The 16935-nt window shown below is 39.9% G+C and overlaps 1 protein-coding gene across 6 annotated transcripts in view; it reads right to left on the bottom strand.

Moving 5' to 3' along the window:
- The window catches only part of TTC13 (tetratricopeptide repeat domain 13), a 75947-nt gene that overhangs the window by 28982 nt on the left and 30030 nt on the right, over positions 1 to 16935 (bottom strand). For 2 of the 6 annotated variants that reach the window (XM_061161509.1, XM_061161510.1), the window contains exons 5-11: positions 14178 to 14243; positions 12581 to 12673; positions 9792 to 9908; positions 8740 to 8850; positions 3342 to 3424; positions 2031 to 2172; positions 1550 to 1724 (exon numbers count right to left, since the gene is read on the bottom strand). In XM_061161509.1, coding sequence (XP_061017492.1) covers positions 1550 to 1724; positions 2031 to 2172; positions 3342 to 3424; positions 8740 to 8850; positions 9792 to 9908; positions 12581 to 12673; positions 14178 to 14243 — 787 coding nt within the window. The remainder of the gene's footprint in view (positions 1 to 1549; positions 1725 to 2030; positions 2173 to 3341; positions 3425 to 8739; positions 8851 to 9791; positions 9909 to 12580; positions 12674 to 14177; positions 14244 to 16935) is intronic. The other 4 variants (XM_061161511.1, XM_061161512.1, XM_061161513.1 and 1 more) reach the window with 2 other exon arrangements.

Below are 16935 nucleotides of genomic sequence, written 5' to 3'. Positions count from 1 at the left end.
TTATAGCCAATCTGTACAAAGTACAAATACTTCATAACAAACTGTTATTTAATTACAAGAATTCTAAGTGGAATCTCCAAATTTTAAGAAGTCACTATTATATGATAATGGAGGTAGCCTGCCGCTGACTTAAGTTATTACCAGGGGCAAATACAAACCAGTCCATCTGGGTCCACTTTGCCTAAATTTTAACCACTTTTCCATAAGCAATACGAAAGATCTCACTATTCAATTCCAGAATGTGGGAATGCAAGTTCAGTGTTAGACAAAGCCTGGTTCCTTGTCAACTGATAGATGTAATGGCTATGTATGCAATTTCATCAACTGACTGACCAACTGCTGCTTATCTCTAGGGAAGCAGTGTACAAAGAACCAGGATACCGAGCGCCCCCATCTTCAGTCTATAGCTCACAAGTCCAAGTTCTCCTAAACCAGGAAAAATGAGGGAATTACAACTTAAGAGTAAAGAGCTGTGCTGTCCAAAAGGTAGCCCCTAGCAGCTGGCTATTGAGATCTTGAGATGTGGCTGAGAAACTGAACTTTAAATTTTACTTAATTAGAAATTTAAACTTAAGACTGATATTTTATTCAATTATTAGAAAACTGCAGTATGTTTGGAATAACTTGCATGTATCAGTCTACTTTTCTAATTTTAAATTTTATTAAATCTAAATTCAGACCAAGTATTTCCAATGAAAATTTAGCATCCAAATTGAGATGAACTATAATATATACTGTATTCAAAGACTAGTACAAGGAAATGTAAAACAGTCAATAAATAGCGTTTTCATAATAATAATAATAATAATATGCTGAACTGATATTGTAGAGGTACTGAGTTAAATAAGACAGTATATTATTAAAATGAATTCCACCTGTTTATTTTTTTAACATGGCTACTAGAAATTTAAAATTATATACATGGCTTGCAATTTTTTCACTTGGACAGTACTATAATAGAGGGCTAATGAAAAAGGAAAGAGAAGAAATAAAAGTAAATATCTGAGCTTTATATGAGAAATAAAAATGTCTATGTATAGCAGAAAAAGGGTAAGACTGACTAATAAAAGGATAACTCAAAGAGTTGCTTTCTTTTTCATCTCAATTTAAATTCTCCAAAATATGTGAGAATTCTGATATAAGGAATGACAGATCAAAGATACTAAGTTCTTATTTAACAGTGAAAACTTAAGATTACTTTCTTGTCATTCCTATATTTTTGGATGAGATGTGACAAGACAAGGATACCCAGATGACTGTCATATTTAGTTCAAAATACATTGTTTTGGCATAAGTAAAATTTTTTAATTTTAGAAAGAAAAAATGTGAGAAAGGGCAAAAAACAAACAAACAAACAAACCAAGACTGGCCTTTAAGAGATATGGGCTCTCTCTAGTCCAGATACCACCACTAACCAGAGGGTGGCTGGGGGCAAGTCACCCAGCTTCCCTGAGACTCAACTGCCTAACAGGTAAGACCAGAGATGAGCAGTATGGTTCCTGCAGCTCTGAGCACTCACAGAGTCAACGACTGCAGCTGTCGGACCTACCTCGGAGATACTTCACTTTAAGGTACTCTGGGCTGGCCTTCTGGCCTGGGAGAGGGTCATTTAGCATAACTTTAGTTTGCGCTTTTATCCCTTCATAAAACTGTCCCATTGCCACGTGGCTGAGTCCTTTCATGTACTGGCACACCTCGTTATATGGCTCCAGCTGCAGACATCGCTGAGGCATTGAAGGAAAAAAGGCTGTATTAGAATCCAGACAGTTTAGGAACCCTTAAAGTGCTTTACTCTTTAATCTGGAATTATAAACTGGAATTAGGAAAGTTTTCCCTCCAGGTTAAATCAGACCAAATACATACTCTGTAAATCAGTCTGTTGGTCAAGGCAATGGTTCTTTCCTCTTTCTTTTTGTTGAAGTCTAAGCACTATTCTTGCCTGCCCCCAATGACTCCATTCATTTCATGAACCTTTGTAGAAGAATAATACAAAATTGCAGTTCCAGTGCTTCTCTCTTATGGATGCTCACCTTGAAGTTCTTAAGGGCTTCATGTAAGCTGCCGTGGTGATAAAGCATCATTCCGCGGAGCTGGAGGGTCTGCACGTGATTTTGGTTGAGCAACAGAGCCTTCTGAAAGCTCTCGGTGGCTGCTTCAAAATTGCCCAGTTCCCTAGGTATTTAACAACAGTGATGAACATAATACAGGCGTTTTAGTCAACATACAGAATTAAGTTACCCTCAGAATTATGATCCAATCTATAAATAAGATACTTTAATGTGGGTGTTTGCTTTTTTATTTTACCAAATTCTTAGGTTTAAAATTTATTTTTTCTGTTGTTTAAGTTACTTCACTTAAAATCGAATAAATCATTATCTAATTTAAATTTAGAAATAAGAAGTATATTTTAGAATTGTGGTTATTTCAGAGTGAAATGGTTATTACTGACCAGCCTTGTCTTATTTCATATATTAAAAATTTTATAAATAATAGAAGCTTTAAAATATCCCATGTCAATTTTATATAAACAATAAATACATAAAATATATATATAACACCCACTTACATTTATACCCACTTTACTATTTGCTAGGTGTTTCCAGATCTGTTTTCAACTTATATTCCCAACAATTCCATGGGACAGGACAGATAAATACCATCCCTTAAATCTAGAATGAATCCAAACACACTTTCTCCAAGTCAGTATAAGAGACTTTTTCCAACTATGGAGTCAGATAAAAAGCTCTTGAATTAAATCCTTTTTGAGTAAGGCACCTAACAGTTTCACAGGAGATTTCTGTCACTATCTTTCTCTTTCCTAACATTTATAGTACCTTTATACAGGTCACAATGCTAAAAAAATTTTTTAAACCAAAAGTCAGAATAGCTTTGATGGTAGTAAGGAGGCCAAGCACTGCTGCTTATAGAGATGCAACATACTTGTAACATTTCCATCCCACAATTCTAGGATCTTTAAACAGATCCTAGTGATGTGGGTATTAACCTTAGTTACTGCCTTAAAAAAGAAGTTATCATCTGTAACTCAACACCTTAGAATGCCATTATTCAAAGCACCTACGTTTGAAGGACTGAAGTTTTCTCAGCCAATATATACAGACCAAGGCTATTTTAGGGCACAGTAACATGCATTATGGTATCCTCTTACTCATGTTTTTTTCTATGCCCAGAGAAAATCTCAACAAGTATGTGAACACCTATATGATTTAGAACAACCATCTCTTTCGGCTAAGAAGCGCATTTTTAAAAACCAGATCCCTATTACGAGAGGCTATCCCACTATACACCCTCCCTCCTACCCCAACTATTAGTGTTTTACTCACCTGTAGGCCTGTCCCAGGCTTTTATACGCATCAATAAAATCAACTTTCTGCTTCAGAGCTTCTTTGAAGGATTCAATAGCTTCCTATAAAAAGAACACAGAAAATTATTTCATTTGCTTAACTGTTAAAATTGAGTTTCTCTCAAATTACTAAAGGACTAATACAGTATATATAAAATACATGGTCTCTGAATGAATTTTTCAAAATAGGAGGACTTAAAGAGAGATAGAAACTACAATAAACTATGAGTCAGGAGGATTTAATTTCAATAGTAATCAAATACATTACTATGAACACCAACAGAGCCTTAAGTTTCTCCTTTCAAAATGGGAAAACAGCTTCTGTTTCTCATTAGAACTTTGACTACCAATAACACCTTCATTTTAATAATCATTTACTTGATAAAGACTCTATGGAACAAAAGTAAGCCTAACAGCTCCATGAAATCATCTAAAATGATCACAACTGACAGCATTTGAAATTAAACCAACAAGACAGACAAAAACGCAAGCCCAACACGAAATTATTGATAAAACAAGAAAACAAGCTCCTAGGATAGCTACTGAAGGATTCCCATGATCTACAAGGGAAAAGAAAGCATAAAAATAAAAGAGAAACCTTCAGGTTGGGGGTGGGGGGGCACGGCTCCTCCCAGCACAGCTCCAGGAGGCACTGAGGTTCCAGAACTGCCCATACTATGCTCTTGTGGGAAGCCCTGGCTGCAAAGGGACTCTCTGTGGAAACCGGTGATAAAACATGCCACTGTTTCAGAATAAACATCCCAGGCTTACACTGGGTGTTCAATGTCTTTTCATTATTATGTTATTTATTGTAATAAAAAATTACACAGATATTTCACACATTTCCCAAGGAAAAGACATATTTTACTTAAAGGCTGTAAAATATCACAACTTCTAAGAGCTTTAATTGAGAAAAAACTTTAAAACCTCTGGGATCGATCATTTCAACCCAATTAGATAATTCATAGCAGAAACTCATGAAAGATATCAAATGCCTTGCACATGGTAGGCACTCAATAAATATTTAATGCCCTGGTAGGCACACAAAATAGTTTTGCAAAAGTTATACAATATTGAGTCTTTTCAGAAAGTCATTCATCCCCTGCTTCTTGATTTTCTCAGGGGTGGCCATCAGGGCAAGAGAGACTGGCTTTGAAACTCTTCAAAGGCAATAGTGGTGACAAAACCTCCTCATTAAGGAATCTCACTGGATAGCTCTGTTTGGGAGACAGATGAAAATGGATAATTTTTTAACACTGAAGAAATGTTAAAGACCACTCTTAATTAGGCTACCTGCTGTGACATAGTCTTGATCTTTCAGGATTTTAACAACTGCATTTTTTATTCAACAAACATGTATTGAGCGCCTGCTATGTGCCAGGGACAGCAGGAGGTAAGGGGACATGAAGATGGGCAGGTCATTCTCTCTGTCCTCTAAGAACTCGCAGTATCATTAGAAAGCCAACTATGTAACCAGGTTACTAGAATACAAACTACCAACTACAACAGCGATATGAGTAAAAGTCTCTGGGAAAAAAAGAAAGAAACAACTGACCGAGCCTGGGAGGGCAGAAGAGGCTACAGGGAGGAGGTGACAGCTGAGCTGGGTCTCAAAGCACGAGGAGCTTGGTAAAGAAAGACAGCATCTTGGACAGGGGCGGTGGGACCACACAGGGGTACAGGGCGCTCGCTGAGGCGGGGAAAGTCAGAGGGGCAGGGGCGCGGGGTGCACGAGGCCAGAAGGGAGGGCCTCTGCCTGCTCCGCAGTCTGCGTGCTGCCCGGAAGCAACAAGGACTGAGGGCGGTGAGGAGGGGGCCACCTCACAACGTTTACTCTTCAGAGAGATGAGAACTGCTGGCCAAAGCAGAAAAGACACACTGGAGAGGTGGGAGGATGGAACCCAGGTAAGAGGCGCCTGCAGTGGTCCAGGCAAGAGAGACTCAAAGCTCAGACTGAGACAGTGTCTCTGAGGAGAGAAAAGGAGGGTCGGATTCAGGAGAGATTTTTAAAACGGCACACTAAGACAGAATGTGGTGGCTATCTGGGGATAAGGGAGCAGAGCGGGCAGGAAGAGCTTAGGCTGGGAGCCCGGGTGTGAGGAAGTCTCGGAAGACGGACAGCCGTGGGGCGGGGGAGGGTGTGAGTCCACTGGGATGTGTGAAGTCTGGAGCATTTGTGGACGTCTACTGGAGATGCCCAGGGGACATCTGCTGCCCACTGCACTTACAGCATGCTTGGACGCCACAGTTCTTCAAAGTCTGACTTCTCTTCAGCTTTTAAGAGTCTTTGGTTTCGGGGTTCCTGTCTAATCACTGCACAGCTCTCTACCTCATTCTGCCAAAGAGGGGACATAGCAGAATCAAGATTTTAAGCCATTGGGAACAAAGAAACTACGTTTGTTGAACCTATCTCTAAGCACGTGAACTGGCTCTGAAGTCGTCTGCATAGCAAATGCAATCATCACCATTTAAGTCGCCATCTTCCTTACTAGCTGGGACCGTTCAGCATAACTGAACAGAACCATAACAGGTAACCCTCAAAGTAAAGGCTTATAAAAATGTGTGTTCAGAATATACCATTTTTGAAACATCCTTACAAAATGAGTAGAATTCAACAGAAAAGTTTCTGCTGTTTTTATTACCTAGGAATATCAAAAATGTCTGATATATTTACTGAATTGGACAACCGTGAAATTTGTCATGTAATATACCCTAATATATTTCTAATGTATAATCATACATCAAATAAGCAACTGTCCACTGAATTTCAGGACTACTGACCTGGAGAGACCACCCTTAGGATACAAAAACAGCTCAGACTGGTTGGTCCATTTAATACTTTGTCTCTACATTTAACAAGAAAAAGACATATCTAAACTAGGTTCATTAATTTAATTAAGGCATTTCACCACTCAGTTTTCCAATCTCTTTAACGGGGACACCCTCTGCTCCTTCTATACATCATGGGGATGCTGTTGGGATGAATGAGACAATACGTAAACACTCTGACTTCCTCGGACAGCAGATATACAAAATGCAAAAAGAAAGTTCCCATCTATTACACACATCACAGCTGTGTTGGTGAACGTGGTGAAAAGGAGGAGAGCCCAAATCACTTGGTGAGACTGGATCACCAAGTTAGAGGGGCTTCTAACACTCAGAGAACGAAAGCATTGCTTCTAGGTTTTCATCAGGTAGATGTGAAATAAACCAAACTGAATTTTAGTCCATGTTCAGTTTCTATTCAGTGTCTCTATTACCACTCTTTTCTGGAAAAATTCTTTTTGAAATAACACAAAGGGCCCTTCTTGCCTACATTCCTAAATGTGGCTTAAAAACGAAATCAACTGTTTACATTTGTTTACTTTAAAAAAATATTTTTACCCTCTCAGTACTGATAATTGGCATTTTTCTCTATTCCAAATTTCTTTCTCCTTCATGTGATACTTGAGGGATAGATTCTGAACACAGTATTCTAATTCTGAATTTTTTAATTGAAGGTGACTTGAAGGTGAAGAGAATATGAGAGGAATACAGGGCAGAGACAAAATTAACTGGAAGAAATCATCTGGCAGCTGCTCAAAGCACATTTTAAATAACTCAAAGCCTGCACTGCCTGTCTGAATCCTGAGGGGACAGAAAGGGTCCTTGTTAGGACCACCTCTACACACTTGCAAAAATGGAGATGAAGTATATGAAATAAGATTTGTAAAATTAATTCCTTCTAGTTTGGTTTTTAATGGATGGGAGTTATTTTTTTTAGAGTCTATAAGACTTAGATTAAATCCTCACATGGAAAATAATCTGTAATACCAGATTCATGTTTACAGTTTATAAAGGACTCTCACACATTTTATTGTATGTAATTCTCACTCCCACTTCAAGAGACAGAGAGTAGCGTCATCTCTACCTGATAAATGTGGAAGGAAAGGCTGAAAGAATTGAAGCAGCATGTCCAGCCGTGCAGATAATAAGATTCAGAGCAAGAGCTCAGACCACGACCTTCCAATTCAACGCTCTGCCCTTGAAATTTACCCCACTGATACTTATTGAGCACCTACTATGTGACAGGCACTGTCTGTAACATAGAGGATTTACAACTTGTGGCCTTTTAAAAGGTAAACCTTCTCCCCACCCTCCAAGTGAGTGTGTTTATGTGTGTATCAGATCCTCAGAGCTATTTTCAGTAACATCCATGTATTCTTCTCTGCTATGTGCTACTGAAGCTCTTCCCACCTTCCAAAGTTCAGGTTAAGTGCAACCTACTCTGAATTCTCCACCTCCTCGTCAGAATGAGTGTCTTCACCTAGCCGGGCGGACTGTCTGTGGCTCTCAGGCCAACCTGTCTTCAATCAGGCAGTTTGGAAGTGCCAGGCCTGGGGTGAGAGCCAGATGTCCACCCTCAGCTGTGTTTCTGCCCCTTGCCCTGGCAAGAGGGAAGCTGCTGCAGGACAGGCTCCTGGAACAGGCTTGGAGAAGGCAGAGTCCCAGCCAGAGGAGGGGCGGGCAGCTGGTGGTGACTTTCAGCCCCACTCAGCTGAGACAGAGCATCTCCTTTGTCCCTCGACCCCTCCTCCCGACAGCAGTCTTCAAGCAACAGTGCTGGGACCCCTCCTGCAGCCCCCAGAGGCCCCCCAGGCCGTCAGGCCACTCCTGACCTGAATGCGGCAGCATCTCCTGGTCAGTCCCCGTCCCTACCCTCTTCAGCCACCGCCATGTCAGCAACCACTTCCTTAGTACAAATTGAATCTCAACTGTCTATTTCCCCAAAATCTAGACTTCAGAACTCCTCCAGGCCTACCAGCTAAAGTCAAAATGCTCAGCAGAGCACTCTTGACCTTCCAGGACTCTCTTCCCGCGGGGGGCCCAGCCCCAGTTCCTCACATGCGTGGGTGTGTCTCCCAGGTCATTACTCACACCTTCCTCTCAGCCTCAGAGTCCTTCTCCCCAGCCGTGCTCTGCTTTCCAAGTCAAGATGATGTCCACTTATTCTCTGGACCTTCCTAACTCCTGAGTTCAAATGAGAGCTTCTCACCATGGCTTCCAAAGCACACTGCTGACATTACTTTCTTTGATTTATTCACCATGTGATAAATTATATGTGGAGAAGGGCTTTGTAAACTGTGTCTGTCCTAAGTATAAAGCATTATTTCTCCCTTATAACCTTTCATCCTCTCCCCTTTCACACTTTCCTCTAAGTACGTATCAGACAGTAGGAGCTCAATAAATTTGTTGATTCAAACTACTTTCTAAAATAAACCAACTGGACATGTGAGATGTCATTTTAAAACCTGCCAAACTAAACCCCGGCTCAATTCCTCCCACCACGAGGGAGATCTAGCATCACTGTAGGTACACATACTGCACAGCACTTTCACCTTCAGAAGTCCTCTGTGAAAGAAAGTTAAACCTTTGTATAGCATAGCTATGGGCTGGTTTTTGTTCAGTTCTAAGGACTGCTGAAAGTCTTCGTGGGCTGTTGCATAGTCCTACAAAAAGGAGAATGAAAAAAAAAATAAAGTAGTATTCATTAGATATTGGACATGTCCTACTTTTGATTGATAGAGGAAAAAAAAAAAATCCCAATTTATTCTGTGCCCTTTCTGGCTTTAAAGAAAACATTTCATGACTACCAATATTAGAAGCATGCTTACACTGTTGAAAGAGTTGATTTTAATTGATGAGAGAAACTCACAAAGGTTTAATTTAAGCATACTGTCTCAACCACAAAAGAATGTTATTTTAAATACTATTAAAGTCATAACCTGCTATAGATACTTTACAAATTATTTTAGTACTAACATTACATTATTTTGAAGTCTAAAATAATTATGATATAGATCAACCTTAAAATGTGTTATACTGAGGTTTTTTAAAATTTTCTTTTGCAATAGAAAATTGTTATTGAAATGACTGTAAACCAACAAAAATAGCTATGGCAATTATAAATACCACGCATAATAAAAGGTAATCTTGCTAGGTTGAGAAGCTACAGTCTGGGAAGCCACATTAGTTCAGGTGATGATTCTTGGGCTGTGATACCCAAAGAAATTCAAACTGTACCCCTAAGTTTAATGATCACATTGATAACATGCACACCTGCTTCTCTACGCTGACATTCCCGAGAAAGGTTAAGGTATAATCTTTAAACCCAATTTTTCTTCTTCTGTTCCCACTCTTTCTTTTTTCCCCTAGCCCAGAATTAGTTACTGCTGACAGTTCAAGCAAGAAAATGTGTTTCTGGTACTTAATATTTCTCCACTGGGTTCAATTTCAGCTACAGAAAATGCTTTCATAATTGTCTTATATCACAAACTATTAATCTACAGCCCCAAACCCCAATCTACCAAATAGTAGCTTTCTGAAGTAGAAGGAAAGCTGAAATTTTTACCACCATGAAAGGACACATTTCAAGGCAAAAGTAATTCACCTCTGATATGAAGTAGAGGGTCCCACGATGTCTGTACAGCCGTGCTGAGGGCTGAAGTTGAATAGCTTTAGTGAGATCATTCACTGCTTCGTTAATTCGTCCCAGAGGGGACAGAATCTATAAACCCAAAAACGTAATTAGGGGAGAAAAGCCCCAGTGATTGCCCCTACAACTGCCAATGCTTTTGACTCTTCAAGTCTGCTTCACCACCCCACACTTACAGTGCGACTCTCTCAGCAGCCTAGAACCCTTGACTCAACGTCCTGTGCAGTGAGACTCAAAGTCAACAGCTGCGGGGCTGTTGACCTTGTCCAGTCAAGGGGATGCTGAAGAACTGTGACCAGGGCAATTGCCTTGTCACCGTTTCATGTTCTGTATCATAATAGATGTTGCTTTTCTTGAAGTGTGACCATTTTTCCCTAACCTATCCTTTACCTTCCGGAACAAAATTTGGCATGTCAAATTAATCTGAAAGTTAACTCTAAACCATTAAAATAGAGGAATTGATAAACACAGATTGGAGTCCCCCATGGTATCTAGCTATGCCATCTGTGGTATTAAGTGGTGAATGGCAATTTCTGGGATTCCAGGTGTTGTGTAAGCCCTCTGATGTGAACAACTCTCAACTCATCAGTTATGATCTGGAAGGCAGTGAAAAAACATCTGCAGGCCTGTTCTGAACACTCTTTTGATCCAGCAATCAGCTGTGTTCAGGCAACAATGACAACACAGAAGACAGCTCAGAATGCAAAAGTTCACCCAAAAGATGTAAGATAATCCAAAATGGGTATCAGTATTCATGCAATCAAGCTCAAGCAATTCATCCGGAACAAATGTTCTTAAACTACGGTTAAATCTGTTCTTATAACAGGTCATTTCCATCAAGTTTTACTAACTGGTTTCCTCCTCTGCAGGACTTAAAAACCAGCAAGAGAGAAGATTGAGGCAGGCACACCACCACTTGCAAGAGAGACAGCTCAGAGAGAGGAAAGAAATGGAATATGTGCCCTTAGAATTCAAGAAGCATAGTGGTCTAGGGTTATATTTTGGAAGGAAAAAATCCTGACCTAGTATATTAGTATTAACATAACTGAATTATTGCACCCCAGCACAAAATCAATATGCATAATAATGACCAGAGTAACTAAAAAAGGTTAAATCACATTCACTAAATATAGACGATTTCAGAAAGTATAAAAGTGAAAAGTTTCTCATAAAACAATTTCTGACAAACAAACAGTATACTGTAATTTAGCTGGAAAAATCACTGTATCATATTATTGCCTGATAATATGAAAAGGGGATATTGCTATATATTTTTAAGATCATTGGAAATCACTTTTCTGATTACCAATATCATTCTGGGTATACAATTAGCTTTTTATTAGATGTAAAAATTTTCCAAAGCTGCCAAATCAGTCTTCTAAGTGCACTTAATTAAATTCATGCTTTATCATAACATTTCAGCAGAGCATCAGTGTGATAGCAGGGAAAAACCCAGCACCCACTCCCTGGAGCAGAGTATCACCAAGTGAGCTGCCCAATGCTCACCCTAAAAACCAACAGGCCTCTCATGCAGCAGTGAACAGATTATAGTCATTCAACCCTTAGGGTAGCAATCCAAAAGAGACAAGAGATAATGAATTCTTTCATTATTTGAGAAAGAATTTCTTTCAGAAAGCCAAATCCCCAATAAAACAAAAAAACTCATTTTAAGAAACTGAATTGTAATTTAACACACTATAATTTTGAGAACAAAAGCATCACAAATGCAGTTTTAAAAATACTAAAACATTTAGCCTTCCCTTTGCTTGTTAAGCTTTCTCCCTCAAAAGAGGGAGGAAAAGTCATTTGTCCCTTTAGTCCAACTATGAAATCCCACCAGAACAGATAATTAAAAGTTAAGTTCTAAATCAGATTGAAAATATTAACGTAAATTCTAAAGCTCTTAATATGGTTAAATGTGCAATAAAATAAATACAATATGAAACTTGGACAGTTTACTATTGTTTAATGAAAATGGTAAAATGGACATGTTTCCTTTAAAAACATTAGAAGGGGTGCCTTGGCACACAGTCCTTTCTCTGGCCTGAACACCCTTCTCCACTTTGTTCCCCAGGACATGGTTCCTACCCAGCTCCAGCATCACCTCCTCAGCGAGGCCTTTGCAGATGCCGCCAATGCCTGTCCCCTTGCCAATCTGTCCCGGGGATCCAGCAGACCATGTTTTTCTGCTCCTGAACAAGCACCCTCTCCCGTGGTGTCCACTGTCACACATATTACCTGGAACTGTCTCCACCTTGAGTCCTAAGTTCAGGCTATGGTCACCCTTCCCTAGTCTACATCTCTATGTAGATAGGTGTATCCATAAGAATTAGGTACAAGTGAGTGCACACACACACAAGCACGCTTCGAAAGGCCTCGTTTGACCATACTGTCATACTGTTTTGCCAAATAAAGTATGTCATCTACACAGTAAACACGTATGTCATATTTTTCAGTGAACATGGACAGTGGTGGTACACATCATAACTATATTTTTAATACTAAATGTTACTATTACATGTTAAATCAGCAAAGATTTAACATGGTAAATCAGGAAAGAGTATCACTCGGCCCATAGTTTTCTAGTAATTTCAACTGTTTAAAGGCATTATGTACCTATGGAGGAAAACACAATAAGTATACGGGAGGCTTAAAATTTATCAGCAATAAAATAAAAGGAAAAAAAAAATCTGAGAGTTTTTAAAATCCAATAACAACAGAGGGAAAAAGAAAACCACACTCACTTCTGCTCGCTGCTCAAATACCTCTGGACGATCTGGTTCCAAGGTAATTACTCGGCTCAGTTCGAACAGAGCAAGCTCAGCATTCTTAATGTCCTTGAAAAGGCATTAGCTCAGTATGAGATACACTGTTACTCAAAACCAGCTTGAACAGACTTTCTGAAAAAACTAATAATTTAGTAATGACATAACTATTTACTTAGAAATAAACAGGAACTTAGCTTCTATGTAAGAGATCTGCCAAGTTAAGTAAGCTGTAATCATTTAACTCGCTCAAGTCTACCTACCCACCCTGGACTTGGCTACTTAGCACAAATTCCACAGGTGGCAAGATGTTTTCTCAATTTAACCTATTTAAACAGTACATCAGCCCATTTTAAGGGATGGGCATGTGGACACCAGTGTGCTAACTAGTGGCAATGTGGGAACAGAGGAGCCAAGTTAGTGTCAGTCAAAACCCCTCTAGGCCTATACACCTACTCCTAGAGAAGCCTAGGTAAGCCTGTTCTCTTTAAAATTTACATATTACTTTCATATCAAACATACATGAGGATGTTACTTTTACATTAAAAGTACATTAAAGATACAAGCAAATTTCACATCAAGATATAAAATGAAAAGAGATGAGAATGAGGAAGAAGCAGTTTATCTCTAACCTTTACTAGGGTAACTTTGATCATTTACTGATGCCCTGAACCTAAGTAGGGCTATTTACTGATGCTCCCTTCCTAAACATCTTCGTCATTTCCAAATCTGTGTTCCTGTGCAGTCTGCTTTCTCATGTCTCAGAAGTATACATTATACAAGATTTCTCCAATAGGCCATCAGGCAACTAGGACAACTGCTTTTTAATTCACAAAAATACAAAGTGACATTTCTCCCTCAAAGCATAATTTCATTTGAATATTTTTAATATAAAAGAAAAAGGTTCATATATAATGTTCAAGACTGAAAATTTGGACATCTGACCTAGACCACTTCATTATTTACTATATAATCTCAGGAAAGTCTTCATTTTTACACCAAAGGGCCTTTGTTTGACCCAAAAATATACTTATTATAACCTTCTTCCCGCACTCCTCAGAGAAATAAGTGGAATAAGGCTCCAAAGATATATCTAAGAAAGAATAATATATAACAAATTTAAAATAATTTATTTTTTATAATATTTTACAAAAAAACTTCTGTTCTTCTATTCGACGTTTAAAAATTGAAAGATTCTAAGTACTGTAAACTGTTGATACCCAGTCTCTCTCTTATACCAATGAGTATTTCTCAGGGATTCTGTCAAGGTCTCATGCTTTTCTTGGCTTATGTTCAGTTTATCATGAAATAAAGTTTAGGCTGGCAAAGGCTGTCCTTTTAGAACAGAAAGTCAGGTGAAACTGACCTCAGAAGACCTGGGCAGAAACCCCCAGCCCTCTACTTTCCAGGCACTTGACCTTGAGGAAGCCCCCTATGGCCACTGTCTCATCTGTGCACTGGGATACCACCACCACTGTCCCATCAGAGCTCTGAGAGCAGGGAGGGGCTCCATGGAAACCCTGGTCTGAGTCCAGTCATGTAGACACTGTGGCAAGCGTGACTATTCCATACTCACATGAAGTCCCTTCTTTCCATAGGCTATCCCTCGGCCATAAATTGCACTAACCAGATCAGGCTCCTCCTAGTCAGACCAAAACAGAGACACGTCAAAAACTATAAACAAAACAAAACAAATCAGTTTCTGCTTAAAGCACGTTAATGCTGCAAGTGACAGCTCTATGTTATGCTACCATCACTCGTGTCGATCAATACACAGTCCCCGACCAAAAGGGTCTACATTTTTAAAGCTCATTTGAATGAGGCATGAATAAGAGTTTTACATTTTAAAACACTGAAAAAATAAAACCAATATTACTGAGCTTTGTGCTAGTCTCTTTCAAACAGTCATCTTACTTAAAATGTAATCCTCTCAACAACTCTATACCAGCAGCCACAGGCCAGAGAGAAAACGGATGCTCAGAGAAGCAGAGACAGGAGTAATGGACTGGGTGATGCCTCTTCCTGGTTCATCTGTTTTCAAATAGTCATGAAATAATCTGAGAAGGAAAGAAGCCGTCAGAGCCAGCTCAATGAGGAACAAGAGATGAGTTGGCTCCACAACCTATCAGGTATTAATATAACACAATCCTTTATTCTAATGGGTCAGAATAAGAACCAAACCTTTCTTGCAGCCTGCTCCTGTGTGCACTGGATAAAACGCCTCTCGGGCCCAAGGACAGGGCATCTGCTGCCCCTCCATCAAGTCCCAGACGCCGGCCAGCGGTACGCACTCCCTCCCTTGCAGAGGGAAACACCACCTGTCAGCACGTAACCTGTGCCACTCTTACCCTCCTCTTTGAACCCTTTCCTATACATTTGAGAAAGAAGAGTACATGGCCTCCGGCTATCAGGTCCTGACTGAAGACTTTAACAGGACTATATCAGATGATGTATCTTGCATACCAATCTATAATCAGTTTCGAATCTGAGACTGAGTGTCTGCCAGTACTGCAGAAAAAGACACATCAACTTAAATGATGAGTAAATGGGAAAAAACAAAGGATAAGATGCTATTCATGGAAAAACAACGCCCCCCAAGAAAGGCTACCATAAACAGAATCAGGTACACCACATTAAGTAGTAAGTTGGTGCATCACTGGTTGGGGCTTCCCTGGTAGGTCAGACAGTAAAGAGTTTGCCTGCAATGCACGAGACTCGGATTCAATCCCTGGGTCAGGAAGATTCCACTGGAGTAGGAAATGGCAACCCACTCCAGTATTCTTGCCTTGGAAAATCCCATGGATGGAGGAGCCTGGCGGGCTACACCCCATGGGGTCACAAAGAGTGGGACACGACTGAGTGACTAACACACACAAAGCATCACTGGTTACAACCCAGCCAGCAGATGGGCCTCACAGGCATTGAAAAAAGTCACGTAAACAAGTACAGATTTCCAGCTTCTCTTGGAAAATAAAAAATCCAACAATGACAGACTCACATTTGGGCATGAGAATGTGAGAAAATGACAACAACAACAACAAACCCAACTAGCGCCAAGTACTGGTCGCCTATTTAGAGGAGGATATGTATTCACCGGCTTACCACGAGCCTCTACACTCCACCAAGTCACTTTGCTCATTTAATTTGCTTCTCTGGCTCCCACATGGTCTTGGATCTCTGATTTATGACATGTGTGTAACTGACATGAAAGGCTGCCCATGCTACTCACTAAATGGAGAAATGTATGAGTTACAGAACGACAGAAGAATGGTAGTCACCTCCTATAAATAAGGCTTGTACATGATTATGTGGGTCAGGATGTGCATAGAAAAATGCTCTCCAAAATACTAACAGTAATATTCTCTGGGAAGTGGGATTACTAGTTATCTTCCTATTCTGCTTAATACACTGATGCATTCCTTTTAATTATTTAACACACACATACGTTTATAATCAGAAAAAAAAATGTTAAGTAAAACATATTACAGAACGTAACAGAAAACTTTACTATCAGTTGAAAATATTGTATTTAAATAAATTAAATAGAAAACTTATTATAAATTATAGAAAATTTAGAAAATGAAGAAAAGCACAAAAAAGAATGTAAAGGGCACCCTGTAATTCTGTCACCTGGAGATAAAACTTCAACATTTGAATATTCTTCCTGGCTGAAAGAAAGGCAGAGCAAGTAGTTTGGGAGTGGGATCCAGGGCCAGAGGGTAAAGAGAAGCAGGAAAGAGAGTTCCCCACTGAGGAATCAAACTGAGACAGTCTTCACATGTTTCCCTAGGACCAGCACCTGCCAGAGGACAGCAGAGTGACAGAGCAGCTCCCCGTCCAGGCTGGGGAGCGGGGGGCAGCTGATGATCCCATGCAGCTCACGCCCACTGAGGACAGGCTCCAGCGAAAGGAAACTCCACTTTCAGATTTGTCTCAAAACACACCATCCAAGAAGCTTTTCTCCTCAACTGAGAAAACGTTTATAACAAATGACAAGAGGTAAATTAGAAAAAAGTACGCTTAAATAAAGAGTTATGGTACTGATGACCCTTTCTGTGGGGCAGGAATAGAGACACAGACATAGAGGATGTACTTGTGGACACAGCAGGGGAAGAAGAAGGGGATGAATCAAGAGAGGAGCACTGACATATGCATACCACCATGTGTAAAACAGGCAACTAGCAGGAAGCTGCTGCATAGCACGTGGAGCTCAGCTTAGTGCTCTGTGATGACCTGCAGGGGTGGGATGGGGAGTGGGAGGGAGGCTCAAGAAGGAGGGGATATATGTATATTTATGACTGATTTGGGTTTCCCTGGTAGCTCAGCTGGTAAAG

The sequence above is a fragment of the Dama dama genome, chromosome 15 (genome assembly GCF_033118175.1).
Source record: "Dama dama isolate Ldn47 chromosome 15, ASM3311817v1, whole genome shotgun sequence".
In the NCBI taxonomy this organism is placed as follows: Eukaryota; Metazoa; Chordata; class Mammalia; order Artiodactyla; family Cervidae; genus Dama; species Dama dama.
This window is presented reverse-complemented; position numbering and strand designations above follow the sequence as displayed.